This window comes from Rhinolophus sinicus, chromosome 15 (genome assembly GCF_057876585.1).
Source record: "Rhinolophus sinicus isolate RSI-liver-muscle chromosome 15, RSI-T2T, whole genome shotgun sequence".
NCBI classification, from domain to species: domain Eukaryota; kingdom Metazoa; phylum Chordata; class Mammalia; order Chiroptera; family Rhinolophidae; genus Rhinolophus; species Rhinolophus sinicus.
Genome location: NC_142515.1, coordinates 129,422,688 through 129,450,661, shown reverse-complemented (window position 1 = coordinate 129,450,661; position 27,974 = coordinate 129,422,688). Strand labels below are relative to the sequence as shown.

Below are 27,974 nucleotides of genomic sequence, written 5' to 3'. Positions count from 1 at the left end.
GGGCTGTGTGGGAAACCCGGGGAGGGATTAAGATCAGCAGTTAGAAAATAGTCACGAGGATGTAAAGTGCAGCACAGGGAATATAGTCAATAATATGGTAATAACTATGTATAGTGCCAGGTGGGTACTAGACTTATCGGTGGGATCACTTTGTAAGTTGTCTAACCACTATACTGTATACCCGAAACTAATATAATATTGAATGTCAACTGTAATTGAAAAATTAAAAAAACTGAAAAATGATTAGTAGGGAAATAATATATAAATAATACTATGTTAATCCATTTAAATTAACATTAATTAATGGGTTTTATTTTTCAGCTTGTTATATTTTGATTTACCTATAGTTATATCAAATATTACATAATTAAAGTAAATAGTACATAATTAAATTATTTGTGCACCTGGAGAGGGGAAAATTTTAAAAATCTATTTAAGTCTTATAATTCTATCTGTTCATTTTACACTAATTCCTCTTTTGCAAGAATGAGCATAATTTGTTTAGCGTGTATTTCCTGTTAGTTTTTCCTGTTGCTCCATGAGAGCAGATGCTGTGTCCATCTTTCATGGCTGTATAGCTGATGCTGAACCCAGCACGTGGCACCTGGTGCATGGGCAGTAATTGACAGAGTGACTAATAAGCTTTGGTTTAAGTTATGTTAGATTTTGTCAGGCAGTAAGCTGGCTACTTTGAACAGCATAACTTTAAGAAAGGAAAACACGTCATATTTAAAATATTAAATAAAGCCCTGATAGCTATAATTTCTGTCACTCATATTGTTGCTTGTATAAGAAGAAAGCAGGCAGAGGGCTGACTAGATTCATAAGCTCCCTTAGAAAGAAAAAGGTAGCAGTTGTGTCTACTTGCATAGATAATCAATTGAAAAACTGACTAAGAATGGCAGAATGTATATTTTCCCTGTAACTCTGTGGCTGTTTAGTGAAGAACTAACCTTCTTTTAGCTAGTTTTAAAGGAACAATCCTACTGAATCTTGAAGCAGCTGCTTGCTGTTCTCTAGGACTCACTGATTCAGCTTAGTCGATTGGAAAGAAGCATCTCTTAGCACAGCCATAGTTACAGACATGAAGTGGGGAAAGAGGCAGTTGGGGGCTGCACAAAATGGAGAATGGTTCAATTGAGGGAGTGCTGCCACCATTTTTGTACTGATTGTGCACATAGGAAAGAATATTTGCACAATTTTTTTGTATAGTTGTCAGTGCCCTGGGGGAAAAGGGCCACTTGGGGGCTGAGGGGCTCACTGTCTTGAGCATACCTATGATGCATTCTTAGGAAGTGCCACAGAACACGGGGTGTGGCGCTCTGGAGTGAGTTAGGGCCTAAGGAAAATCCAGTCAGGTTCTTGGTAAAGGTTAGGTGGCTTTTAAGATGACTATCTGAGGGGCAAACAGGCTCAGGTAACTGTTAGACAATAACAAGCTAGGTGTCAGATACATTTAAAACAGTTGTCAGAGATTCAGGTGTTTGAAAAATAAATGCCCAGAGTAGGATGCATGTTGAAGAAGCTATATAATAATCACCAGTGAGGTAGTGTTTCTAGAAAGGCAACCCATCAAGAAAGGAAGTGAACTACTCTGAACTGTGCTGCGTTTGCTCAGAATGGGCTGTGTGATTTGGTAACTGCCACTGCATAAGGAGTATGAAAATGATGCAGACATGTACCCTGGAGTCAGAGGGAGAAGAGAGGAGTTGGGGCTCTTAAGTAGTTGAAAACTGGTATTTATGGCCTAGACTGTAGTTTTGCCCAGGAAAGTAAAATCATGTTAGACATTATGTGAAGATGGAACTTCCTTCCTTCAGAGCTGTTGAGATGAGAAGGGTCCCTATTAGGTAGCAGGCTCCCCGTGATTGGGGTATATTTAAATAGTGACTGATCACTGCTTTTCAGGGATTTCTTCTTTGGGTTGTGGTGGGAGTTGTTTCCAGCCAAAACTTTTAATATTATACACATACATACATACACTTATTTTTTAGGTTCTTAATTTTTATGTTTTCACTTACTAGGCTACACCCCTGCAATTAAAGGACAACTCTTACATGTTGATGCCACTACCAGCATGCAGTACCGGACCCTTTTAGAAGCAGAAATGTTAGCAGTAAGTCGAGAGTATATGATGATATATGTATGTGTGTAAAATCAAAATTCTAATGACCAGGAAGCCCTCGTTGAAGAAGCCCCAGGTGCCCTTGGCCCTATTTTGGGCAGAGGAGGAGACTCCCAGGGCTGCGGGCCTCCTGGCATCTCTGTGTCTCTGCTCCTTGTATGGGCCAAGTGAAGCTAAGGCAATGAGATAGGGATTTTGGCTTTTACAAATGGGAAAAGTTGTCATATATTGTTTTTAAACTTGATTGTATGGCTGGACTAACTTTGTCCAATGTTGTAAATAAGATCGTTTTTTACTGTATGTTTTCTGGCCCCATTGGATTCTTTCTCAGGGCTTAATAATTCATTGTGCTGTTTACTTGATGAATGAGGTAAAAGGAGGAGACTCTTGATACGTGGCTTGCTCTATATTGGAAACAGAAAAAGCTATGGGAATGCTCATGACTAAAATTCTAGGTTGGGGACTCATTAATCAGGCAGATTATTATTTTTTATCAGGGACAACAGTAACAATAACAAGAAAAGCCACTTTGTGGAATGGTTGCTATTCAGAGAGGGTTCTTTTATGTAATATGGTACCGTTAGGGCCTTAATTGCTTGTCTAAACAAGCATATTTACACACGATATATAAGTAAATTAAGAGGAAAATCTTACATTCACCAAGAATACGTTGAATACCACAGACATATGCTAAACTGGCATATTCAGCATTTGAATGACTCCTGAGCATTTGCTGACAACTAGTGCTGTGCAGCAATGCTGTTCCTGCTCAGGCAGCTCTTGCCATTGTAGAACTGCACAGCTTTGGCAGGTGGAATGCACCAGAACGCCCCGCGTCAGGTCTGTAGTTACCGTGCTGTCAGGTGGGAACCCGGGCGGCGCTGGGGGCCAGGCTAGGGTGGGACAGTGTGCAGTCCTCCACCCTCCCTGACCCGAGCTGCTCACTGCACAGGTCAGGCTTACAGAGGAGTTCAGATTGTTGGCTGGTACTCCGTTGGCTTAGCTAGAGCACAGTATCAAAAGTCCAGCCTGAGTTGTCGTTCCTGAAGGTTTTGACCACATCAGGGCTTCTATTTCAAGGAACTGGATGTAACTATGGATACTGACCTTTAGCCCATAGCGATATTAAAATCTTGAAGTGACCTTCTGTTCAGCTCAGTAGGAAAATGAGTTTTCATTACTCACTGGTGTGTGAATTCATTTCTAATGCTGCTGACACGTGTGCCGCTTTAAGCCCTCACATTTTCACTGCGTTTGGTCTGCAGTTCCACATCAATGCCAGCTACCCCCGGGTATGGAACATGCCGCAGACATGGCAGTGTGAACTAGAGGTGTATAAAGCTACCTACCACTTCATCTTTGCACAGAAGAACTTTTTCACAGGTAATTTTCTAATAGATGTAAATGCGGTGAGATTTAGCACCATGAACTTGTTTGTTTTCAGTGAGTTTTGCTTGTGTTCAACATCGGGATTTGATGACGCAGTTCAGACTTTCTTTCACACTTTTTGGGCTAAGAATGTCAAAGGGAAAATTTAGATATAGATGTTTTGTGCTCTCTTCTAACCCAAAAAAGGAAAATGTGAACCTAAAATTGAGCTTAGAAGAAATGAAAAGAACCCGTCTTTGTTTCAGTCTGGTGGGGAGTACGATAAAGAAGGTGCATCAGTTTCTCTCTCTCCCTGGATTAGGCATCAGCAGGGCTTCATTATTCTAATTATTGTGATTAAACAGTATATTCAAATAGTCAAATATGTTATTTTCGTATTTCGAGCCTCCACTTAGTCCTTTCCATTGGTATAGATAATTGAGTTGATGCTAGCCTTAGTTGGAAAAGTTCCTTTATTATAATAGCTACTTACATTTTTTGAGTATGGGAACATGTTGTCTTGGTCTCTGAATAACATAAATATTACTACACAAGAATAAGTAGTATTTATTGAGGCTTCCAGTGAAAAGATTTAGCCAAACAGGGTCTGATTTGCCAGGGTCAGTGGCTACCCCAGAGCACCTTATGTTTGCTTGACTGATTGCTACATTTATCCGTCTGTCCGTCCATCCATCCATCCATCCATCCGTCCGTCCGTCTGTCCGTCCATCCATCCAGCCACTCACAAGCTGTTTGTAAGCATCTGGTCTGTGCTGCGTACCATTAGATACCTCAGGGTATAGTGGAGAGTAAGGTCTTCATAGAGAGTCCTGTCCCTACATCACTTACTAGCAGTCTGATGTTGGCCAAAGTACCTAATTGTTTAAGCTTCAGTTTCCTTATCTGTGAAGTAGGGATAACAACTTCTACCTTAATTTTGCTGTTGCTAGAGTTTTGGCCTTTTATACTGTCATTACTACAGTATGTTCAATCATACTTCTTTCATATGTGTTTTCTGCTTTGAGAGCCTTATGTTGGGGACTGGCGAGAGAACTTCTGTGTTCTGGGAATTACAGAATTCCCCAAGGCTCGAATCTGGGACCCAGTAGTAGAAATTGTGACAGAGTCCCCAGTAAGTTAAACCTTTGTCTGTGAAACTAAGCACTGAATAAGTACTACTCAATTCAGATTTATTAAAAAACAATAGCTAAAACTTGCAGTGTGTATTATGTGTATGTCTCTGTTCTAAGCAGTTTGCACATATTCAATCATTGAATCCTCATCATAATTCTTTGAGGTCAGTATTATTATCATGACCTTATTTTACAGATAAGGAAAGTGGGTTAGAGTGGTCAAGTGTTTGTCCAGGGTCACGTGACCCAACAAGTTGGTCACGCTAGGATTTTAACCCAAGTAGTCTGGCTCAAGAATCTGTTACAAAGAAGCTTCTTCGACAGTACCCTTTTCCCTCTCACTTAAGATATATTTTTTAACTTTGCTAATCTTTTAAAATTCATTCCTATTTTCAAGCATTTAACCCTTCATATTATTTTTCCTCCAGGCATGTAACATCCTCAGACTCTAGCAGTGCTAAGAATAGTTGGAGTCTTTTAAGTATAAATTTCTCAGGATTTAAAAAAATTTTATTTTGTAGTAGCACTTTCATTTAGACTGAGTATTGCATTAGTTACTTTAAAACAGCCAAATACATATTTCCTAAATTACAACCCTGTTTTTCCCTAAATTATTTTCTTTCTCTGATTCTAGTCTTTATGCTTGTACCTAATTGAAATTCACTTTTATGGCTATGTGTTTTCTTCTAAAATTTATTTGGAGACATTTAAAAAACATAGAAAGATACAAAACTTCTCGTCTCCCAGATATAACAGCTATAACGTTCAGTCATATTACTTCTATTTCTTTCTGGCGCCCTTTAAAAACTTACTTATTCATTAATAAGGATGACTATTCAAGAGCAATATTAGTTTAGCCTTGGAGCAAGCATACTTGGCCATAGTATTTGAATTGCTTTTCTCTTTTCTCAATTTTATCTTTATTGACAGAATTCTGCAGAAGATAAGTTATCGACCTGGTGTGAGGGAATGCCCAGTATTCCTCAGTAGCCAATCATGTCAATTATTAATGAGATAAAAATCATTGCTAAGGCATTTCAATGTGGGACAAAGATAGCTTCTTGATAAATATAATATAGAGTCTCAGGAATGAAAAATGTAAACTAAAGGCAGACACAAAGTGTGTCCTGGGGATAATGAAGTTGATTTAGATTTACGCTCATAAGAGGGAAAAGGAAATAGTATAACAGGATTGCAAAGCCCTGGTACCAAATGATTGGCATTTTGGAGGGTGTTTGCTAACAAGTTAATTATAGAGTGAGCTGCAGATGAGTTTTTTCCAAGCTAACTTTTAGATTGCCATCTTAATAACTTAAAATTTGTTGCCTGAGAAAGAGTAAGGCAGTCATCAAGAACGTGCTTCCTTTTTCCAATCAGATTATTTGATAAGACCGTCTGGTAATGAGAACAGCTTTTGGCTTAAAGAGAAATCTATATTAGAAATCGTTGTTGAGGCTCCTAGTAAAAATATTTTTGTTATCATGATTTTTAATATTTAGTGGAAAAGATATTGTATAAGCTGGTGGGAAACTTACTGCAGAATATGTTGAAATTTCAGATAAGATAGTGAAGAAAAAACTAAGACTTATTAAAAAAGAAATTGGCTAATAACTTTATATAATTACATTCGTTTCCATAGATGATTAGTAGATTATTCTAATTTGTGTTTACTAGCAATTGTATCTCAATCTTTTAATTGAGTAGCAGTGTAAAGTGGATAAATACAATCAGTGTAAGTTGAAAGTCTCTCATGAATAATGATTCAAAACAACTCTACACCCTGATCGCAGCCCTCAGAGAACTTACCGCTTCTGTGGGCATTTCTTGTTTTATGTTATTTATCAGTCTCAAGTACATCGGCTCATGCACTAGGCTTAGACAAATGAAGCAGTACAAACAGTGTAGATATAGATTTGCATGCAAGCATGAATTGTGAAGATACCAAATGCATGTGTGTAAGACACAAATACAGAGGCAGTCGCTAGGTTCTGAAGGTGATCAGAGAAATCAGGGAAGGACATTAAGATCTGAAATGGTCTTTGTAAATAAGTAATACTAAGATTTGCGTAGTGTGTTTCCACAGAACATTCCAAAGCGTGTTCACTTATGTACCTTCACAACAACTCTGAAAAGGGATAGCTGTTACGTTCTCCCTGAGTGAACAAGGAGGAAATTAAAGCAGAGATACATTCCATGACTTGGGCAGAGTCAGGAAACTAGGAAGTGGAAGAGACATTTAAAAGCAGGGTTTTGACTCTAGACCCCGTGCTCTCCTAGAGTAATGTCATTGTTAAAGATGGTCGTTTTCCTTCAGCGGAGAGGACACCTAACAGTGTAGGATGAATAGTTTGAGTAAAAGTGCAGGACCAAAAATGTTTATGAGAGAGTGAGAAATCAGCTTGATGAAGGATGAATTTGCACTGTGGAGTTGGTTAATTCCAGAGATGACTTTGGGGCATCTCCCGAGGGCTAGACGTTGTGCTAAAGAATCAAGTTCACAAGTGGGAGTGTTGCTGGTTTGTTCGGTAGGGTGGCGTGCAGAGGCACAGGGTTAGAAGAAGTGTAGATACTGTAAAGTGTGGGGAGCCACTGTGACTGCTTGTTAAATGAAATAAAAATGTACTTAAAATAAAATTGATAAGCAGACTTTTCCTTTCTCTATTCATAGAACAGGCTAATAGCCATATGCCTTTTGTCGTTGAGATAGGAAAACTCTGCATCTTCTCAATATTAATTTAAATTATGACATTTGATAGTAAATGTATCATTTTACCACTTTATTAAGAGGAATTTCTCTCTATTGCACAACTTCTATACATTGCAGCTAAATTTTAAGTGAATTCATATGTAATGTAAGATTTGACTTTTGATTTCATTATTGAATGTAGTATCTTCAGTATAAAGTTTTCCTTTAAAATTCAAAGACTACTTTAAATGTTTAATTATTTTTACTTATTATTTTCCTTAGAATATCTTTAATAATAAATGTTACCATAGGTGCAGAGTGCCCACCTATGGTAGTTACTGAGCTAAAACTTCACATATATCGTTTCAAATATCACAATAAATCTGTGAAGTTGTCCCCATTTTGTAAAAGAGAAAACCAGTAACATTTAAGTCATTTGTTCAAGATTGCATAGCTAGTAAAATGATAAAGCCAGAATTTAAACCCAGGACTGTGTGGTGTCCAAATCTGTGCTTGGCAATACTGCTTTCAATTGTTTCTTTCTCTCACACATGCAAAGTTCTAATTATTCGTTCATAGCACTGTTTCTGGACTATGAGTATACACAGGCGAGCGTGATGAGCACCTCTAGGAGACGACTGTTGAAAGACATCGTTTGTTTTGTTCCTTTGTTGCTCTCAGTTTTATATCCCACATATGAGTGAAGTCATGGTTCTTGACTTTTTCTGCTGACTTACTTCACTTATCGTGATAACCTGAAGATCCACCCATGTTATCGCAAATGGCAGTATTTCATCTTTTTTATGGCCTAGTAATATTCCGTTGTGTATATGTACCACATCTTCTTTATCCAGTCATCTATCAGAGGACACTTTGGTTATTTTCACGAAATGCATAATTTTTTCCTTCTTTGGAACTGTGATTAGTAAGTAAACATCTGTTTGCTGTTAAATCATTTAGCTATATCTTAGTCATCTTTTAATGTTTTAGTATAAAAGTTCTTTTTAGTTATAAAAGAAAAATTTATTTTTGATGGGTGTTAAATCTTTACATTTTTGTTTTCTGAATTTCAATTCATTTGAATTTCTGTCTCCCACCCCAATAATTTTAGATTTAATTCAAGACTGGTCTAGTGATAGTGCTCCAGACATTTTTTCATTTGTTCCATATACATGGAATTTTAAAATCATGTTTCATCAATTTGAAATGATTTGGGCTGCTAATCAACACAACTGGATTGACTGTTCCACTAAACAACAGGAAAACGGTAAGAACTTTAAAAATTAGGTTTAGCATTCTGTTCATTGACAAATACCAATAAAGAAAATTGGTATCGATATTGTAGTTTTAATATATACTGTAATTGATCTTTTTTCCATTATCTTGTGAGACTCCCAGAGAACTATTTCATAGTTTGTATTAGACGAGCTTATAGTCTTAAATTTAGTTTTGCTTAGGTGTGTATTTAAGGCAATTTTTATTTAAGATTTTATTGAAGTTAAAAGTAAATTTCCTTTTTTCTTCTTTTTCTTTGTAGTGTATCTGGCAGCCTGTGGGGAAACACTAAATATTGATTTCTCTTTGCCTTTTACGGACTTTGTTCCAGCTACATGTAATACCAAGTTCTCCCTGAGAGTACGTATAATTGGATGCTTTGTTTATTCCACAAGATTTCCCGAAGCTTTGCTTTACTCCCCCTGCTCATCCCATTGCCACCCTGAAGTATTTTCACCTTCCTCCATTGTTCACTAACTTTAGTGTCACAGAAGTGCTGTTGTTTCTGTTTTTAGATAACTGCAATGTTCTGCAATTCCCCTGAGTTCTCCAAGTTCACCTAAGAAGTTGGGCAATAAAACAATGCCTTGAGTTGATTATTTTCTTAGTATGCATTTCTAATTTCTGTATCTATTTTTTTTCAGAACCCCTCTAGCTCTAATATTTACTGTGTCTGTGAACTAGATTTTACATGTCCCGATATTTCATTCCTAATTGTCACCATGAATTCAAGGAAGAACCACAAATACCTTTCTTCCTTTCATCTGAAAGCCCGCTGTTAGGAGTTCCAAATCTTGTGCAACACCTAATTTTAGGGTGTGTGCAGTCAATGGTAGTTGTAGTATTGATGGAGGTTATGGTGGAAAAAAATAGCAACAACAATAATAAGAGCAACCTGTTAAGCATTTTGTATGTGTGCTACTATTCCCAGTGCTTTGTGTGCAGTCCCTCATTTAATTCCCAGAGCGACCCTCTTGAGCTGGTTGTCTGCATTTATGGAACGGGAAGCCGAGTCTAGTAACGACATGGAATTTGAACCCAGGCAGTACACTTAGGGCTCTGCTCTTTTACCCACTCTGCTGTGCTGCCTGTTAAGAAAACAGGCATGGGGATGACAAAGATTAGGAGACCTGCGAAGAAAGCAGTTAGGCTGAATGAAGATCCTGTGATATGCTAATTCAGAATTCTTAAAAGCCAGTTGAGGAACCAAGACTTACTAGAATCAAGAGATGATCATATTTTTAAAAGCCATAAAAATACAGAACAAATTCCACCTGAGTTTATGAGATGATTTCTTTTTTTAATTTTTTATTTTTTTACTGAGTTACATGTGAAATATCCAGGGATACCCATGGACGATAATCTTTTCACTGTTTTGTTTATTTCCCTGATTTTTTTTTTCCTGGGCTTTCTAATCAGAATTTAGTTTTAGTTGATGCAATATCTTATTCTAGTTATTTACCTCACTGTTCAATGTAAAATCTGCTCTTTGGAATTTCTGTTTTATTTCTTTTGAATTGATTCTCAAGATTATTATAGAGAGGCTTGGCTGTAATAGTAACCTAACATGTTTACATACTTATTTTATTACTTTGGGTTATTATAAATTATTTTTTAGGGAGAAGATGTTGATCTTCATTTATTTCTACCAGATTGCCACCCTAGTAAATATTCATTATTTATGCTGGTAAAGAATTGCCACCCAAATAAAATGACTCATGATACTGGTATTCCTGCTGAGTGTCAAAGTAGCCAGAAAACAGTGAAACCAAAATGGCGGAACATTACTCAAGAAAAGTGAGTGCTGCATAAAATTAGTGAGCTAAGTTTTTTGTTTATATGTGGAGAAACTATTCTTTCAAAGAATAATAATAAATTTGATTATCTGTACCAGGTGTTTGTCTATAATTAAAGGAATAAGTAACTGACTAGAAACTTTATTTTTTTACTCTTCAAAGAGCTGGTTGGGTTGAATGCTGGACTGTCCCGAGTGTCATGCTTACAATTGATTATACATGGCACCCAATTTATCCACAAAAAGCAGATGAACAGCTAAAACAATCATGTAAGTATTTTTTTATAATTTGTACTTTGAAACACCTGATATTATGATTGGTAATCATTAAAGACACAAGACAGAAATTTAAAAACTTTGGAAATACATCTATTCTTTTGACATAATTGTATACATATAAAATCTTTTAAGAATTTTGGTATAATTATAGCTAACTTTTATTGAGCATTTACCTATGTATCAAATACTAGGCCAAGCTGTTTCCTGGCTCACATTATCTCATTCAGTCCTTAAAATAACTCTGTGAAATAGATATTTTCATTATTATTGTCACTGCGGGGTTGAGGAAATAAGCGCAGAGAAAGGAATTATATAATTTTCTCAAGTCTTCCAAGCTAGAAGCAGCAGAGCTGGAATATCAAACAAGATGTATGTGAATCTATATATTTAAATCACTTGATTTTGTGAAATGTTAGTTTTTTTTTAATGCATTTGACAACTATGATGTCATAGTTACCCTGAAGATTATGTGCCTTATTACAGGGTCCAAATGGAATTAGAGTCAAGTGATATTTTCTGTGTATTTTTCCAGTGAGTTAAGTTTTAAAGAATAGGTTGTATAATTGTTGGTATGTATGAAGCTTGATAATATCACACGGTATTTGAATAGCTGTTTATATGAAACTAACTGTACTTTAATGCCCAAGTACAGTTAAGTCTCATTGTAACCCAAATTTGTATTGCAAGTACTTGATGAGAATGTTGCCTGTGTTAACAGGAACTTTTCCCTGATTCTGTGCAGTCTGATTTATGTATTTCTACACATATTTCAATGAAGTCTCTTCTATTTTTCATTCTTAATCATTAGTCTTTCAGGTTTTTTTATGATATAGTATAGGTGTTATATCAAGATCAGTTGCTTTCATCTTTGCAAAATAGAGTTTCTTAGTAAATAGTTCCTTGAAGAACTTCTAGCCAAGTATTTGATAAAAAGGAAGACAAGAGTCAACTGCTTTCGATGATGAGATTTCACATTCTGCTGTTTAGTACTCTTGTTTTCAAGAATTTTGACTTTTTTATTTGCTGTAGCTATTTTTTAACAAAATAGTTTACATTTGATACGAAAATAATAAAATTGACTGGTCATGGAAGTTTGGTCGTCAAAACTAACCACTCAAATTAAAAAGAAAAAGAACTTCTAAGAGGTACTTTCCTCCCTCACCAAATATTTTTTTCCTCAATTTATTCCAGTGTCAGAAATGGAAGAGACTATGCTCTCTGTATTAAGGCCATCCCAGAAAACAGCAGACAGAGTTGTTTCTTCACCCTCTACTTCTTCACGGCTGCCTGTCGATCCCTCGGAGCTTCCCCCTGATAAACTTCATGTGGAAATGGAACTTTCCCCAGATTCTCAAATAACTCTCTATGGACCACTGTTAAATGCCTTTTTGTGTATAAAGGTATGATTTTAAAAAGAACTTACATATTTTTAAACATAGGCAAAGCACTGAATATCTAATTGAAATTGAGACCATATGCAATAGCCAGTTGGATGATTTAAAATGTTCATTAGACTTGTATTAATACTACCAGACTCAATTACAAAGTTATTTATTAAAAACAGTGTACTCCTTTGTACACTTGAAACCCATGTAATTTTACTAATCATTGTCACCCCAATGAATTTAATTTAAAAAAGTAGTGTGCTCCTCAGTTTAGCATTTTTTTTTTTTTTAGCATTTAGTATATTCTAGAAATTATGCTAGTTGCTAGAGATAGAGATGACAATAGCATCTGTTAGCATCTGTTCTCAGGGAGATAAATTAGAGGGATAAAGCAGGATAGACATATGTGAACAAACGTTAGCACATTGTAATCGATGCAGCAATAGAAGTACAAGAGAACCTTGTTATCTGAGGATAATTGGTGCCAGGAAAAGTCTTCTTCAAGTGAATCCATTAAAAACAGGCAGCTGTAGTGTATGGTAAATAATCAAAGATTTGTTTGAAGCTCTATCTTAAAAATTGAAGCAAATATATGAAAAATGTATTTCAAAATATGACAAATTTAGGTTCTGAAGAAATAGGCACTACTTTGAGCAAGGACTGAATCAAGCGTTGATTCATTGGTATAATTTCCCCACTGACAGCATGAGAGCACTTAACGGCTGATGTCTGTACCCTGAGTATGAAGAGGGTATTTTAAGGACAGTGTTTGAGGATTTTGTCAGTTTTCTAGACGTCACTCTTATTCCTTTGATGTTCAACTCATACTTTTAAAAAGTCCGCAGCAAGTCATCAATGATTCTTACTGACTTACTCTACTTTTAGGAACCTGCTCTAAGCCTTCCAGATCCTCACTTATCACTGAAAGCTTTGCCTGTGATTTGAGCTGTTATTCAATGTCACTTTCAGCAACTTCATGAAATTTTGCATTTTTCCAGGATTTTGCAAATTCACTTTGCTTTAGATTTTCATTGAACTGTTGTCCAAACATTGACAGTCACAGCAGTTGAGTTACTTGTATGAATCTAATTCCATCAATGCTTACTTATGCACTTCCGTTAGCATTTTCACACCTGCAGAGGTTTGGATATCGTATGCCTAGCTACCAAGGAATCCTGTGATTTTCAGTGACAGGAGTGATGAATTCTGGGCAGGGTCTCAGGTAGTCAGTGTTGGTCAGGGAAGGACAATCAAGGTTTGCTAGCAAAGACTCTGAAGAAGTGCTAGGTTCATGGGTTTGGGAGGTACCTGAAATCTCAGGACAGGAGTCACTATAGTCTATGTAATAAAAACTACATAAAGCATCAGGTGATTTCATTCTAGATAAAAGATGCAAGGAAAAATGTGTTTAATATTTGTGGAAATCTACAGTTTATGTTTGATTTTAGGAGAGATGCCTGAAAAAGTGATTCTTCAGATTCAAGAGAGGAAACAAACACATACATAACGTTTATTTTGGGGGGTGGGGAGGGCTGGGAGATTGTTTGACCTAAAATATTCCTCAAATATTTCTTTTAATATCTAATTTTCTTGGGATTGTATGTGAATAACTATAAAGGATCTAAAATGTATTTTTCAAGTTGTAATTTCCCTAAAGAGGCTGAATTACGGTTGGCTGTTGAATAACATGGGTTTGGAGAGTGCAGGTGCACTTATATGTGGATTTTTTTCAATAAATATACAGTTGGCCCTCTGTATCCATAGGTTTCTGCATCCACAGATTCAGTTTGACCACGGATCGAAAACAGTATTTTTGATTGACGGTTGGGAACCTATAGATTCAGGCTGACTGTATGCATTGCTCTGTGCCATTTTATATAAGGGACTTGTACATCCAGGAATTATGGTGCCTGCAGGGTGTGGGGGCTGTCTAGGAATCAGTCCCCGAAATACTGAGATGACTATAGTTAAGATTTTGGGGTGTGAAAAATTCTACATGGAATTGTGTCTGTGCACGGGTCAGCACCCTCTAACCCCTCGTGTTGTTCAAGGATCAACTGTATATTTGTAATGGCTTAGTTAACAAGTAAGGGTGGTTATATGCGTATAATATCAATTTTGAATACTACTACAGAGGTATTAACTCTGGATTTTGCATTATATATACATCAGACCTCAATTTTTTTATTTTAAAAATTCCATAGTAATACATATTCATCAAAAATAAGAGGACGATAACAAAGAACACAGAGAAAGAAGTATATGCCTTTATTTTAGACTTTTTAAAATAAATTCTGCTTCATAGATGTAACCTCTGTTGACAGTTTATTATGTTTTGATGCAGACTTTTCTGTGCATTAAGGATTTTATAACAGTGTTTTAGTGGTGTCAAAAGTTTGTTGTACTAAAGATTGTATTAGTATTTGCATTCATCAGATTAACTCAGAACTTCTATAAAGTGTTGTCATGCAGGGTGTCATGCGGGGTCTCTGGTCCCACTCCCCACATAAGAACGCAGGACATGGTGAGGCCAAAAAGGAACACCCAGGGAGCCATAGATAGGGGAGTCATACCACTATATTCTTGCTGGCGGCTGGGTTGGAGACACAGGAAGCAGGAGCCACACTATCCGCAATCTGCTGTCCACTTCTCTCTGCAAACCAACCTCACTTGCTAGCTGCAATCACCGTGCTAACTACAATCCACGCTTGCTAGTTCAGCCACCATCTTGCTAGCCCCCATTTTTTTCTGCTAGCATAGCCACAGCAGTTATATTAGTGGCCAGTGGCTCACTGGTTACAGCTGACGGCCAACTAGCCACAGCTGATGGCCATCCAATCACAGTTGATGGCCATTTACTACCTGAGCCAGCACCTTTCCACGTGAGGCTGAGAGCCTGGAAACTGCATTCGACTCTGTCCCCACAAGTGTCTACTTAAGTTTTGACATATGTTATAAATTATACATCTAAAGCATGACAGGCAAAACAGTGTTCTAGACTGATGAACTCTCTGCTTCTTCTTTGTTTTTCTATGCTTCCTTTTATTAGGGATGCATGTAATTCTTTAAGTTTCTTTGTTTTCTTCTTTTTCTCCTCTCTCTCTGCTTTCTCTTCCTCTTCTTCCTCCTCGTCCTTCTCCTAGGGTTGTTTGTAATTTATTTTAAAGACAGTTTAATTTTGTATGCCACACCATAAAATGGAAATTTTATTTGTGTTTGTAAATATTTGTGTACATTTATTAATCTTAAAATACCTTTAAAATTTGCTATAACACATTTCTACTTGCCTTATACTTTGGTCAATGCTTTGGTGATTTTTTATTTTTATTTTTTAGTGAATCCTTAAGAAATTAGCCATTACAGAAGGAATTTATATATTAAAAAAATTTAAATCAGATACCCAACATTAAACATTTAACGTTAGGGCTAGTTTTTTAAAGGGGTTAATAACTTAGAAGTACATTTTGCTGATAATATTCAACAAGTACAAAAGTGTTAACTCATAAAAGGCTCCTAATGTTTTATAACTCCTTAAAAATAGTCATTGGCACATTTAATAATAATTAGCTATTTGGGGGATTCAGTGTTCCCTAAAGAATTTGTTATAAATTATTTCTGTTTCAGATAATTAAGTGGAGATTACTTTAGTAGCAAATTAAACATTAGGCCCAAGAGGATATTTTTCTTTGAATTGTAATAATCTACAGGAATCTCATTTTTTAAAAAGATTTAAAATTGTAAGGGACTGTAAGAGACTACAAGGGAATATTTTAAAAATAAGAAATTAGTAAGGTAGGATTATTAAAAATCAGCTGAAGTAAGTATAACTTATTTCTAATGATTCATTGGTTAACTCTTAGAATGTTGAAGGCTAATAACATGAACCAGGTACCTTGATACACAGATGGGTTGTGTGGATGGGGGTGGGGCAGAGACGATGGGGCCTGGTGGCCATTTGCAGATAAAATCACAACACAACTATCCCGCTTCCCACCTGTGTCAGCTCCAGACGCCCTGCACCTGTCAGTGGGACTGGACGGCAGGTCGATTGGGAACACATGATCTCAAGGAGAATTGTTCCAAATACCTCAAGGGTTTTAATGTTGATTGAAATCAATTAGACATTTATTTTTAGTTTTAAAGATTTAATACTGGAATTTAGGATAAAGACCAATGTTTATTCACCTTTGTCCATGCTTCAGAGTTATATAATAAGGACAATTATCAAGATGTCATACATGTTCTAAGTCAGACCTGTATTAAGGCAAGTAAGAGTAGAGAAGAGAGGAAAAAAGCACCAGTTCTGTGAGTCAGTAGAGCTGTGACTTTAATAGCCCTGCCACTGAATGACCTGACGTCTTTTAACACCCTTTCCTATAAAAAGGTAGTAATTGATCTGATATCCAGAATCCTAGCCAGAAAATGTGTCAATAACCACAATGCAGAATTTACCAAAATACTGACTTGGTTCTAATATTGAACAAATACAGCTAACAGTGTTAACAAGAATATTTTAATAACTTTTGATTACTACTGACGTATCAAATAAGCAAAATTTAAATTCAGAATCAATGGTAAAAAAAGTATTTCAATTAAAAATAAATTCTGATGCAAGGAAACTAGAATATTAGTAGTTGAGACACTAATGCACAGGACACCAGGATGAGCTAGGTGAAAAGAAGTTTTAGTTAACTGTTTATAGCACATGTTTTTGTCACCAATAACCCAAATTGGACATTCTTATTAAAGTTGTTAAAACATTCCTAATAAGTATTCCAACTGGGTATATGAATTATAGTATTTAACTAATTGAATTTAGTGAAACTGATTTTCAGTGAATTGATCTGCTTCCCCAAAAGATGTCTCTGCCTCAGCTCTCTGGGAAGCACAGATTGAAAAGCACTGACCATTACAAATCCTCCATGGTTTCTTCCGGGACTTTGACTGCAAGTTTTTGCTGTAATTGGAGGTGATTTTAACCTGAAGCTTTACTATAAACTTCTATAACTTTCTGTGTTTTTTGCCACAGAATATTTATTTGCTAAACAGACAAATAAGTGTATGTATGTCTTAAATGTATGTATCTTTTTCCCATTTTTAAGGAAACAGACCTGATGCTTTTAATTACATAAAATAGGTTAATTAGGGACTTGCTTAGTTTACGAATTTTGAGATCCATGGTGAGTTTTTGTTACATACCTCTTTTGATAGCAGTTTGTTCTTAATATTTATAGGAAAACTACTTTGGGGAAGATGACATGTATATGGATTTTGAAGAGGTTATTTCAAGTCCTGTTCTGTCACTGTCAACGTCATCCAGTTCTGGGTGGACTGCTGTTGGAATGGAAAATGATAGAAAGGAAAATGAAAGTTCAGCCAAGTCAGTTCATCCGCTTACGTTGCGTCCTTGGGATATCACTGTACTTGTGAATTTGTACAAAGTTCATGGACGTCTTCCTGTTGTAAGTGTTTACGTATCAAAATAGTCTGGGTATATTGTGAAATTCACCCAGCATAGAAAACTCTCTGTGTGTTTGTGTGTACACATGCAAGCACACACTTAAAAAAAAAATCACATTTGAAAACTTTTAAATTATCCTTTTTTTTTATCTCTATAAAGCTAGTTTATTTCTTCATAATGTGATTACTTGATCGTTGATAATTTTATTTTCTGTTTTTCTCCTTTCACTTTAGCTTCTTCTTTGCTATTAGTGTAACTTTAGAACATTTTGTCATGGCATTGAGTTGTTAGTTTACAGTTAGACCGATGGATATTCTGGGACTGTACTCCAACTCCAGACCAGTTTGGGGCCTTATGGTGGACCTACTACAATATCAAGATCAGGCTTGGTGTTGGAGATTGAAATTTGTCACAGGTTTGGATCCAACACAGAATCCTGGTCCACTCTAAGGATGACCCTTGGGCCTGGAGGGCTGACTTGGAACGAGATTGTATTCCCAAAGAACTCAGGGCCACATAGGGAGTGGGTAGGCCTGAGCTTTCTGTGGCCCGCTGGCTGCACCATGCCATGGACTGAGGTTTGCACAGCAGACAAGTCACCTCTGGTGCCTGGTAGACCCACTGTCCTTACTGGGGTACAGAATAGTTCTGTTTGTCAGTAAGCACTGTTTCTCCTTGTTAAACATCTCCTAGTTATACAAATGTAATGTTTATTTTCCCTCACATCCTTGCTCTTCATTTTTTCCATGTCTTGATTATGGTATTTTGTTTGACTTTAGCACGGCACTACTGATGGTCCTGAGTGTCCCACAGCTTTCTTGGAAAGACTGTGTTTTGAAATGAAAAAAGGATTTAGGGAGACCATGCTGCAACTCGTCCTGTCGCCCCTGAATGTGTTTGTCAGTGATAACTATCAGGTAATGTAAAAGTGAGTTATGGGAGAGACTCTTGATGACAAAACAGTGTGTTTGTTTCTGTGCATGGAATATATAGCTCTTTGAACTAGAGACTCTTCATTTAAGCATATTAAGAAGTTTTGTATGAGTGTTTATATGTATGACAGTTTTTCAGGAATCTCAGTTTTCTTTTTTTTCTGCTGTTCCCTACTTATGTGATCCCAGACAATTACATTTTCTATCTTACTGTTTTTAGAAATAGAAAGAAATTCTCTATAACTTTCCCATTTATTTATGGAAGGGAAAAATTTATAAAATGTTGGTAGGTTCTGCTAAAAATCACAACCTAAGTATGAATATTAACCAGAGCCATAAATTTTCAAAATATGCGTATCTACATGGTCAGTGATTTATTCTTTTCATCTAACATACTTACAAGATACTTTTTTAATTCTTTCAAGGTATCCCTGGGGCCCTTTTGGAAGAGAACCAACAATATTCATCAAGTGGGACTAATTCACAGTCCTAAATAGATTATCATTTTATTATTATTTTTCAATGCCAAATGGTTTCTCATAGCATCTACCACTGCTCTAGGGCTCTTCCCTACTTTAGGCAAATTATGTGCTTTAGAAATAGAAATGGATTTTAATATAAAGTAAAATTATAAATGGGGTGAGTCTGATACCCTCAAATCATCAATGGATAGTAACTTACAGTGGATTCTATACAGTAATTGCATACCCTACTTAAAATAGCACACCCCCTTTTCACTCTTTTGCCATAACTGATTATATTTTCCTACATATAATTTTAACATTTATTTTAACTTACTCTTTTTTTAATATGTATATATTAGGTTGGTGCAAAAGTAATTGTGGTTTTTGCAATTATTTTTAACCTTTTAAACCATAGTTACTTTTGCAGAAACCTAGTGTATGGTGCGCACACACACACACACACACACACACACACACACATTTCACATAATAGATCATAATAGCTAAAACTTAACACTTAATATATGCTTGTTTAGCTACAAAATGTTTCCTTTTTTAAATTTTTATTTCAAAATGATAATAGATTCGTGGGAAGTTGCAAAGTTATATAGAGTGGCCCTGTGTCCCCTTCACCCAGTTTCCCCCGTGTTGGTCTTTTACATAATTACAGTATCCAAACCAGGAAGTTGACAGTGGTGCACTGTGTGTGCCGAGTTCTGTGTCATTTTATCACGTTATTGCCACTGAAATCACAATGCAGGACTGTTTTCTCACAAAGATCTCACCTGTGTAACATTTATATTTTAACTTGCCATAGAAACCTTAGAAATAGCTGCTGTTCTCCTCTCTCTGATTAGTGGGTCATTAGAATTTGTTGTTCTTTATTCTGGGGGACAAGTGTGCGGAGAGGAAGCCCATCTTCTTTTTTTAGTCTATTGAGGAAATTAATAAAGGTGGAAGGGAAATATCTCCTTCTGGTGGAGTTCTGAGACTCTTAGATGAATATCTGATTTCTTATGAGTACCTGGTGACAGTTTATTTTAATCACTGCATTCTCGGAAGACTGTACCAGATATAAAAACATTTTGTTGATCTCATTAAGAGAGTTCACATGGACTATGTCATTGAGCTATTGGCAGATTTGTACAGACTGAAGTACAAAGTCCGATTCATTTGATGATTAGAGAAGGAAAACACAGAGTGGAGGTCTCACCATGGTCGTAGAAGCACTGGTTATACCTGCTTTCCTAGACATTAGCCCTGAAGACAGTGGACTCGATGCATTGTCCTGGAATCTCTTACCTACTTACCTCGCTTACATTTGGTGGGGCTGGCGGGACTGTCCCCAGGAAATCGTCTCTTCTTTGGTCTCTGCACTGTCTACTATTCTTTCATGTTGGGAGGCTTCACACTGTGACTGTCCCCCAGGGTCTGTCGGGTCACTCACTGTAGGTGTTTATTCCTGGTGGCATTAGTCTTAACTCAGGGCTTCAAGGTTAAGGATCTAAAGTGATGGATTATTGTGTTTGACATAGGAAACCACACATTTCACTTCATGATCATCTTATAATGTGTGTTAGTTTCCTAGGGCTCCTGGAAAGGAGCCCACCTGGCTGGCTGGAAACAACACATTTATTCTCTCCCAGTTCTGTAGCGTAGAAGTTTGACATCAGGGTTTGGTGGGGCCGTGCTCTCTCTGTAGGCTATTGGAGAGGATTCCGCTTTGCCTTTCCTAGCTTTTGTTGGCTGCTGACAAATCTTGGCCTTTCTTGTCTTATAGACACATCACTCAAATCTCGGCCTCTGTCTTCACGTGACATCCATCTGTGTGTCTGTGTCCCAGTTCTGCTCTTACAGGGACACCAGTCATTGGATTAGGGCCACCCTAATCCAGCGTGACCGCACTTTAACTTGACCGCATCTGTCAAGACCCACGTCCAAATAAGGTCACATTCACAGGGACCCGGGCTCAGGACTTGAACGTCTCTTTTTGGGGGACACCGTATACCCCACAACACGGAGCAAGCCATAATACAATTCAGCATATAATCTTTATTGGTGTTCCCCAATAAAGGCGGGCTATACCTTTAGGACAAGCCACATGTATTTTTGAACTAAAAAAACAAAATTTATTCTGAGAATTATGGAATCTTATGCCAGAAGAAATCTTCTGACCATCCTTCCCAACTCCTCAGATAAAACCTAAGGGAACTGATGCCTGGAGAAGTTAGGCGATTTTATATACTGTCACAGAATTTAGATGAAAACGTAATAAAAATGTGATAGATGATGTATTATAGAATTGTACACTGGAAACCTATGTAATTGTACTAACCATTGTCACCCCAATACATTTAACTAAAAAAAAAAGACAAGAAAAACTGCATCAGAAGAGCTTCTAGGACTACATTTTAGTCACAATTTGAAATTTCATTTTAAGAAGTCCTTATGAATTATACTTAGCCCTCATTCTTAAAAAAATTGTAAGAACATATTTCCCAAAATGTGTTGAAACAAGGAACACTAACCCTGTGAGATGGCCAGCACGCACACACTAAAAAGACTATCGTACTGAAATCGGCTTGGGGAATATCTGTGGGCTGTCTCAGTGTGTAATAGCGTGTTCAAGCCTCTGAGAAGACGTGCTGTGAAGGCATCTGTGTAGTCGCTCGGTCAGCAGTGTCTACTTTTTGTGGTGACTCTGTTATGTTAGGTGCCCTGGGATACATGGTGAACCAGACAGAAATGGTCTTTACCCTCATCAACCCGATGGAGAAGATACATTTTGAGGGAATTACAATTAAGATAAATAATCTCACTGAGTGGTATGAGGTACTTTGGTGGCATGTAATGGTCTTGATACAAGAACATGATAAAATCTGTCCTTTGAATAGATCTCTGGTTATTTTGTAGAGTATGGAGCAGAGAGAGAGCAAAGTGAGTGCTGGGAGGCTTTAGAGGCCCTGGCACGAGGTCTTATTTGGACGAGGATGATAGCAATGAAGATGGAAGAAGTCAGTGAGTGTGTGACAGACTGGGAGGTAGATGCCACAGAACTGGTGACTGATATTAGGGCATTGCCAAGCTGGTTGAATTCTGTATTCCTAACAGTATTTTGTGGTGTTCCACGGAATACCCTATTTCAGCACTTATTCTTGAGCTTTCTGAACGAGTAAGTCTTAGAAATTTTCTCTTTGAAATATTGGCTGCTTTATAGTAGTGAGTATATAATTATTCTCTAAGATAAATCTATCCTTTTTATATTTACGCAGTTCTCAAAATATGTGTGGAAGTTGACCTCCTTCCCTAGGTCTTCATTTTATGGTCTTATTGGTCCTTACAGTTCCCTGTTATTGTCTTCTTTTTAATATTTGAATCTCATGATTCCTGTTTCCCTCAGAAGACTGGCCTGTTACATTCCCTGTCAGAGTATTAGTTTCTCTTTACTCCTCAAGGCAGTTACCAATCAGACCTGCATTCTTCTGAGGACGGTGCTGCTGTGCTTTGCAGCTGGGCTCTCGTGGGCATTGTCACTACAGAAGCTTCATGCAGACTTTTATGGGTACAGGGTTGTGTGAGGAGCTTGGGGATCCCAGGGCCTTATTTTCTAGATAGCATGTTAGTCTCTGGGGAAAATGCAACTAGAAATTGTAATGCGATTTCCTTGTGCTCTTACAGTCTGTTGTTACTGTTTTCAGCAGCGACCCCCGGGGGATGAAGTACTTAGGGAAGGTCACATCAGTTTGTCTGGTCTCCAGCTGAGAGCACACGCTATGTTCTCAGCAGAAGGTCTTCCTTTGGGAAGTGATTCCTTAGAATACGCCTGGCTAATTGACGTGCAGGCGGGGAGCCTTACAGCCAAGGTTACGGCACCACAGGTATGATTCTCAGAGCACTCTCTCATGACTTCTTTTTCCTTTACCCACCTACTGCCCCAAGAGTAAGCTGTAGGCCCATTTGAATGTTCATTGCATTTCCACTAACGGCCTTCTGATGGCCAGACAACAGCCATTTGCTTTTTGGATGGATGTCGTTCTTGACATTCAGAGTTTTCTTAGCAATAGATGAGTTGGAGACAAGTTTCACTTTTCTGAGTCACATAAAACTGATGGGTGTAATGTTTTATAATTTTGCATAGTACTTTAAAGAATTTGAGACTTTCTTTGGGAAAAACTCAGGGTGAGATATATGTGTTACATACATATTATAGAGAGAACATATATATTATTAAAATTGTATTAGTTGGTTGTCCACTGTTGAAACAATCTTCTTTTCCTAGTAGATAGAATAATTTTCTAAGAACTTTGCTTTTTTTGTTTAGTTCTTAAATAGGATTTGAAAATAGCGTTTATGGTATTACGGATTAGGTAGCCTAGGTCTTTACTTGTCACATCCCAAAGGAAGATAATGTTATTTTACCTGCTATTAGTGTTGCAGATACTGGTTAAAAAAATAAAAATGAATTTACTTGTAAGTAAACCTGGTCTAGGGTGCTAGTTGTGATCCTTTGGATAAATTCCCCCTCCTCTTCACCATCCTACTGAGTCTTTAGAAGACTCAGAGGCCGTGGGATTATTTAGTTTAGAAATGGACCACTGAATTTAGTTGAATAGCCATTTTACTTCGTAACATTTCAGTTGTTGAGCCATATATTTATGACAATATGCATGTTTGTCTTGGCATTTGAAAATACTGGAATGTGGCAGAAATGTATATGCTCAATTTTAATAAAAAGTTACAGAAGGGCTATGAAAACATAATTTAGAGATAGGTAGTAGCAATAAGAAGGTGAATAAAGAATTTAAATATCCTGTATATCTGAAGGAAATTGTTGGAAGGCAGCAAAAATTAAGATTCTAGAAATAGTGGGAAAATGAATGGAATTGGAAAGGGATATTTTATGTAAAAAAAGGATGAAAAATGTATAACGGAATGTATAAAAATGGATGAAAAGTAGTGTTCAGTGCTCATTGGCCTCGTAACTGTCCTCTCCTTAACTGTCCTCTCCTTATTGTCCACCGTTTCCTGTCTCTACACAAACAAGTAAAAACTGAAGCATATGACAAAGCAGCTTTTCTCTGATAAGCATGGAGGAAAGCTGCACTCACCCCACAAGACTGGACACCACTCTTTTAATCTCAGGATCGCTAGACTCAAATGTTTATAAACTGCACTTACTAGAAGAGGAAACATTTTCTTCTGCACTGGAATCTTGGCATCACTGTTTCTTTCCTATGAGATTCATGATTCCATGGGTGCTTTTAATGCTTATGCCATTCTTTGTATATTTTACAAGTGAAATTTATGTTTTCCAGGAGTTTAAATTATGTACATTTTAAGGGGATAATATCATGTGTCCCATGTCTCAGTGTGTTTATTAACAAGTTTAATCGATTATAAAATTAAGGTTTTTTTAACTAAAGGTTGGATGAAGAGTTCCTATATGGTTACTTCAGTTTCTATTTACATAAATACAAGTGCTTTAATCTTTAAATGCCTGATTTCCTAAAATTATAGTTCATGATAATTAAATACTCAAAAATTTCACATCAAAGGTTGGTTGGTTATTAGGTGCTTTCTAGGCCGAGGATTGCACTTAGTCATATAAGAAGAAAGATATAGCCTTAAAGAAAAGTACTTGCTTTAGAAACTCAGTTTATCACTTGAAATGAGTTTTCATTTTGGCAGTATATTTGGTCATTCACAAATGAAAAGTAACACAAGCTTATAAATCACGTCAAAGTAGAAAAATCACTATATTGGCTAACAAGGAGGTTAGGTAGTGGCAGTTTAAGACTGGTTGGATTCTTATAAGTTGTGTTGATATTCTTGATTAGCCTTTGAGCTTTGAACACATGTTTAGGGTGCTAACAGTGTTGTCAACCTGTCACTGCTTATTTGTAGCTGGCTTGTCTCTTGGAGTGGGGGCAGACATTTGTGTTTCATGTGATGTGCCGGGAGTATGAACTGGAAAGACCCAAATCAGTAATAATATGTCAGCACGGGATTGATCGTCGGTTCTGCGAATCCAAGGTATGTTAACAAATATGTTAGCAGATTACAGACATTTATGGATTTTTTAAAATGAAAGATGGAGATATCAGCTTTAAATCAAGTGCACATAGTGATGAAATAAACACTGCAGATCAGTTTTTTCAGTTAAGAAAATTATTTTGCTGAGTTTGTAGCTACTTATTATTTAGTTGTGTCTAAAATACGATGTAATTATAACACGCATTCACAAATAAATGGAAGTATTATGAAAATTATATCCTGTCTCTTACATTTTTATTGTTAACTCTTAGATCTTAATGCATTATTATACTCTTTGGGATATGGCTGTATATTTATGCAGAAGATTTAGAAATTGAAGCAAGAGGAAGTTTAGATTCCTTCATGACTTTGCTAGCAGACTTCTCTGGAACACATCTGTTCTCCTGCAGTAAGATTAGCACTGTTTGGGCGTTTGCCAGGTTTCTTGACTCCAAATCATACTCTCTTTCCACAGCACTGCAGTACCCCGACTCAGGGTCATTACAGTGCTTTTAGGAGACTTGTAGAGTAGACTGTAAGCCATAAAACCATATGCAGTTCAATGACATGCAGAGTGTTATGTTGCAATAAATACTATTCCTTGTGAATTTGGGGATGGGGAGCAAATTTTTTTTTTTTTTTTTTTTTGAAATATGCTCATTGCAGAAATTCTGGAAAACATGGCAGTTTCAAAAAAGAAAACTTTCCCCAATTCTATAACACAGAGATAACCATCGTTAAGTTAGTTTTTCTTTCTAGTTTCCATGTCTTTCCTTTCTTTTTCTTTTGCTATGCAAACTATATTTGTTATGATATTACTGTAAATTGAACATAATTCATCCTACTTTTAATTTTATGTCCAACAAATCTGTAACCCATGCTTATTCACCAACAATAAAAGAAAACCACTATAATTGATGATAAAATTGTTGTTTTCTGGATAAAAATGTTTTATGAACACATTGCCAGGCCCCAGGGAATGAGTTCCTTAGTCATGTGTCAGACAGTGAGTTTCTTATGGATAATTCACACGTGCTTGTAGACATCTCCTCCTTTCTTTTCTTTTCTTTTTTTTAAGACTCAAAGCTTTATGTTGCATGAAACGTTTTTTAAATCAACTTTATATAAAAATTTACATACAATCTATTCACCCTCGTTAAGTTGTAGAGTTTGAGTTTTTATTTTTTGTTTTTTATTTTTAAAGATTTTATTGGGGAAGGGAAACAGGACTTTATTGGGGAACAGTGTGTACTTCCAGGACTTTTTTCCAAGTCAAGTTGTTGTCCTTTCAGTCTTAGTTGTGGAGGGTGCTGTTCAGCTTCAAGTTGTCCTTTCAGTCTTAATTGTGGAGGGCGCAGCTCAGCTCCAGGTCCAGTTGCCGTTGCTAGTTGCAGGGGGCGCAGCCCACCATCCCTTATGGGAGTCGAACCAGCAACCCTGTGGTTGAGAGGACGCACTCCAACCAACTGAGCCATCCCGGAGCTCAGCGGCAGCTCAGCTCAAGGTGCCGTGTTCAATCTTAGTTGCAGGGGGCGCTGCCCACCATCCCTTGCGGGACTCGAGACATTGAACCGGTAACCTTGTGGTTGAGAGCCCGCTGGCCCATGTGGGAATGGAACCGGCAGCCTTCAGAGTTAGGAGCATGGAGCTCCAACCGCCTGAGCCACCGGGCTGGCCCCAAGTTTGAGTTTTGACAAATGTGATATATACCGGTGTAACCATTCCTACCAGTGAAGATCTGGGACATTTCTGTCAGCTTAGAAATTTCCTTTGTGTCCCTTTGCAGTTGGCTGCTGTGCCATGCAACCAATGGTATGCTTTCTGTCATCTTAAGTTAGTTTTTTAAGGTCTATTTTGTGTGGGGGAAAATATTTGTACAGAGCACCCTGCCACTAATGAACAGTTACATGCCTTTCCCAGGGCTGTCATTTCCCCCAAAAAGTTCATGGAAGTAGGTGATATGTGTGTTTCTGTCAGACCTAAACATGACCAAGTCTATGTTTTAGATGTCAAACAAAATTAAATCTGTGTGGATTGTCCTAGATATCATCATAAAATTTACAGTTGACGTGTGTGTGTGTGTGTGTGTGTGTGTGTGTGTGTGTCAATGGAGTGCTCATGAGAAAATCTTACAACTTTAAACTCCTATACAGTTCTTATAAACCTATGACATTGTTTACTTATCAGTTAACCTGGACTATTGTTTTTGAGTCTCAATACCAAGTTATATATGAATTATGTCAATTTAGACTTGCTACTTGCTCCTTTTGAATGAAAAAGGTACATGGTTACTTAAGATTAGTTTTCTAATTGGTAATACTTTAATTGCTGATTATTTCATTTATCATTCATTATAAGACAGTAAACTTGAACTGACTGATTTTTTTTTTTAATGCACATATAACCGGAATTTTGTTTGTTTACTTAAATAAGGAGACTGAAGTATCAACATAATGAATTGATGGTGCAGAATTAAATGTTTGATCATTTTTCATTTTAGTTGAGTTGTATTCCTGGGCCTTGTCCAGCTTCAGATGATTTGAAATACACTATGACTCGTTTAGCAGTAGATGGAGCTGATGTTTATATCGTGGAACATGGCTGTGCTACAAATATAAAGGTACATGTTTGTCTGTTTCTTGGCCAGTGTATTTCTTTTGCCTTTTGGCCAAACCAAACTTCCATTTCTTGAAATATAGCACACATTTATAGTTTGCCACTGTAACAAATACTGCAAAGTTCTAGGAGTTAGCTTTCTGTTTTTTCCTCACCCACATTCTCTTCCAGTATTCGTTTTTAAGGTGTATTTTCACTACTTTTTTTTAATCTAACTCAATTATTATAGCATTGTGTTATTGCAGGGTAACAAATTGGTAATGTTTTTCAAAGATTTGATTTTGAATGCCTTTAGGTTTTATACATTGAGTGCCTTCCTGGCTCCTGAAAACATTTATTTGCCACCTTTGCTTTATGGGTTACTGTTTAAAATCAAACCTTGTTAAGATCCTCTGATTTCATTACTTATTCCCTTTTAATGT

The 27,974-nt window shown here is 36.8% G+C and overlaps 1 protein-coding gene across 7 annotated transcripts in view; it reads left to right on the top strand.

Moving 5' to 3' along the window:
• Positions 1 to 27,974, top strand: part of BLTP1 (bridge-like lipid transfer protein family member 1) — a 158,929-nt gene that overhangs the window by 37,173 nt on the left and 93,782 nt on the right. For 6 of the 7 annotated variants that reach the window (XM_019741409.3, XM_019741413.3, XM_019741412.3 and 3 more), the window contains exons 14-25: positions 2,025 to 2,116; positions 3,391 to 3,508; positions 8,424 to 8,579; positions 8,850 to 8,947; positions 10,206 to 10,384; positions 10,546 to 10,652; positions 11,853 to 12,061; positions 17,281 to 17,508; positions 18,287 to 18,424; positions 22,602 to 22,781; positions 24,808 to 24,936; positions 27,437 to 27,556. In XM_019741409.3, the coding sequence (XP_019596968.3) occupies positions 2,025 to 2,116; positions 3,391 to 3,508; positions 8,424 to 8,579; positions 8,850 to 8,947; positions 10,206 to 10,384; positions 10,546 to 10,652; positions 11,853 to 12,061; positions 17,281 to 17,508; positions 18,287 to 18,424; positions 22,602 to 22,781; positions 24,808 to 24,936; positions 27,437 to 27,556 (1,754 nt within the window). The remainder of the gene's footprint in view (positions 1 to 2,024; positions 2,117 to 3,390; positions 3,509 to 8,423; positions 8,580 to 8,849; positions 8,948 to 10,205; positions 10,385 to 10,545; positions 10,653 to 11,852; positions 12,062 to 17,280; positions 17,509 to 18,286; positions 18,425 to 22,601; positions 22,782 to 24,807; positions 24,937 to 27,436; positions 27,557 to 27,974) is intronic. The other variant, XM_019741408.3, reaches the window with a different exon arrangement.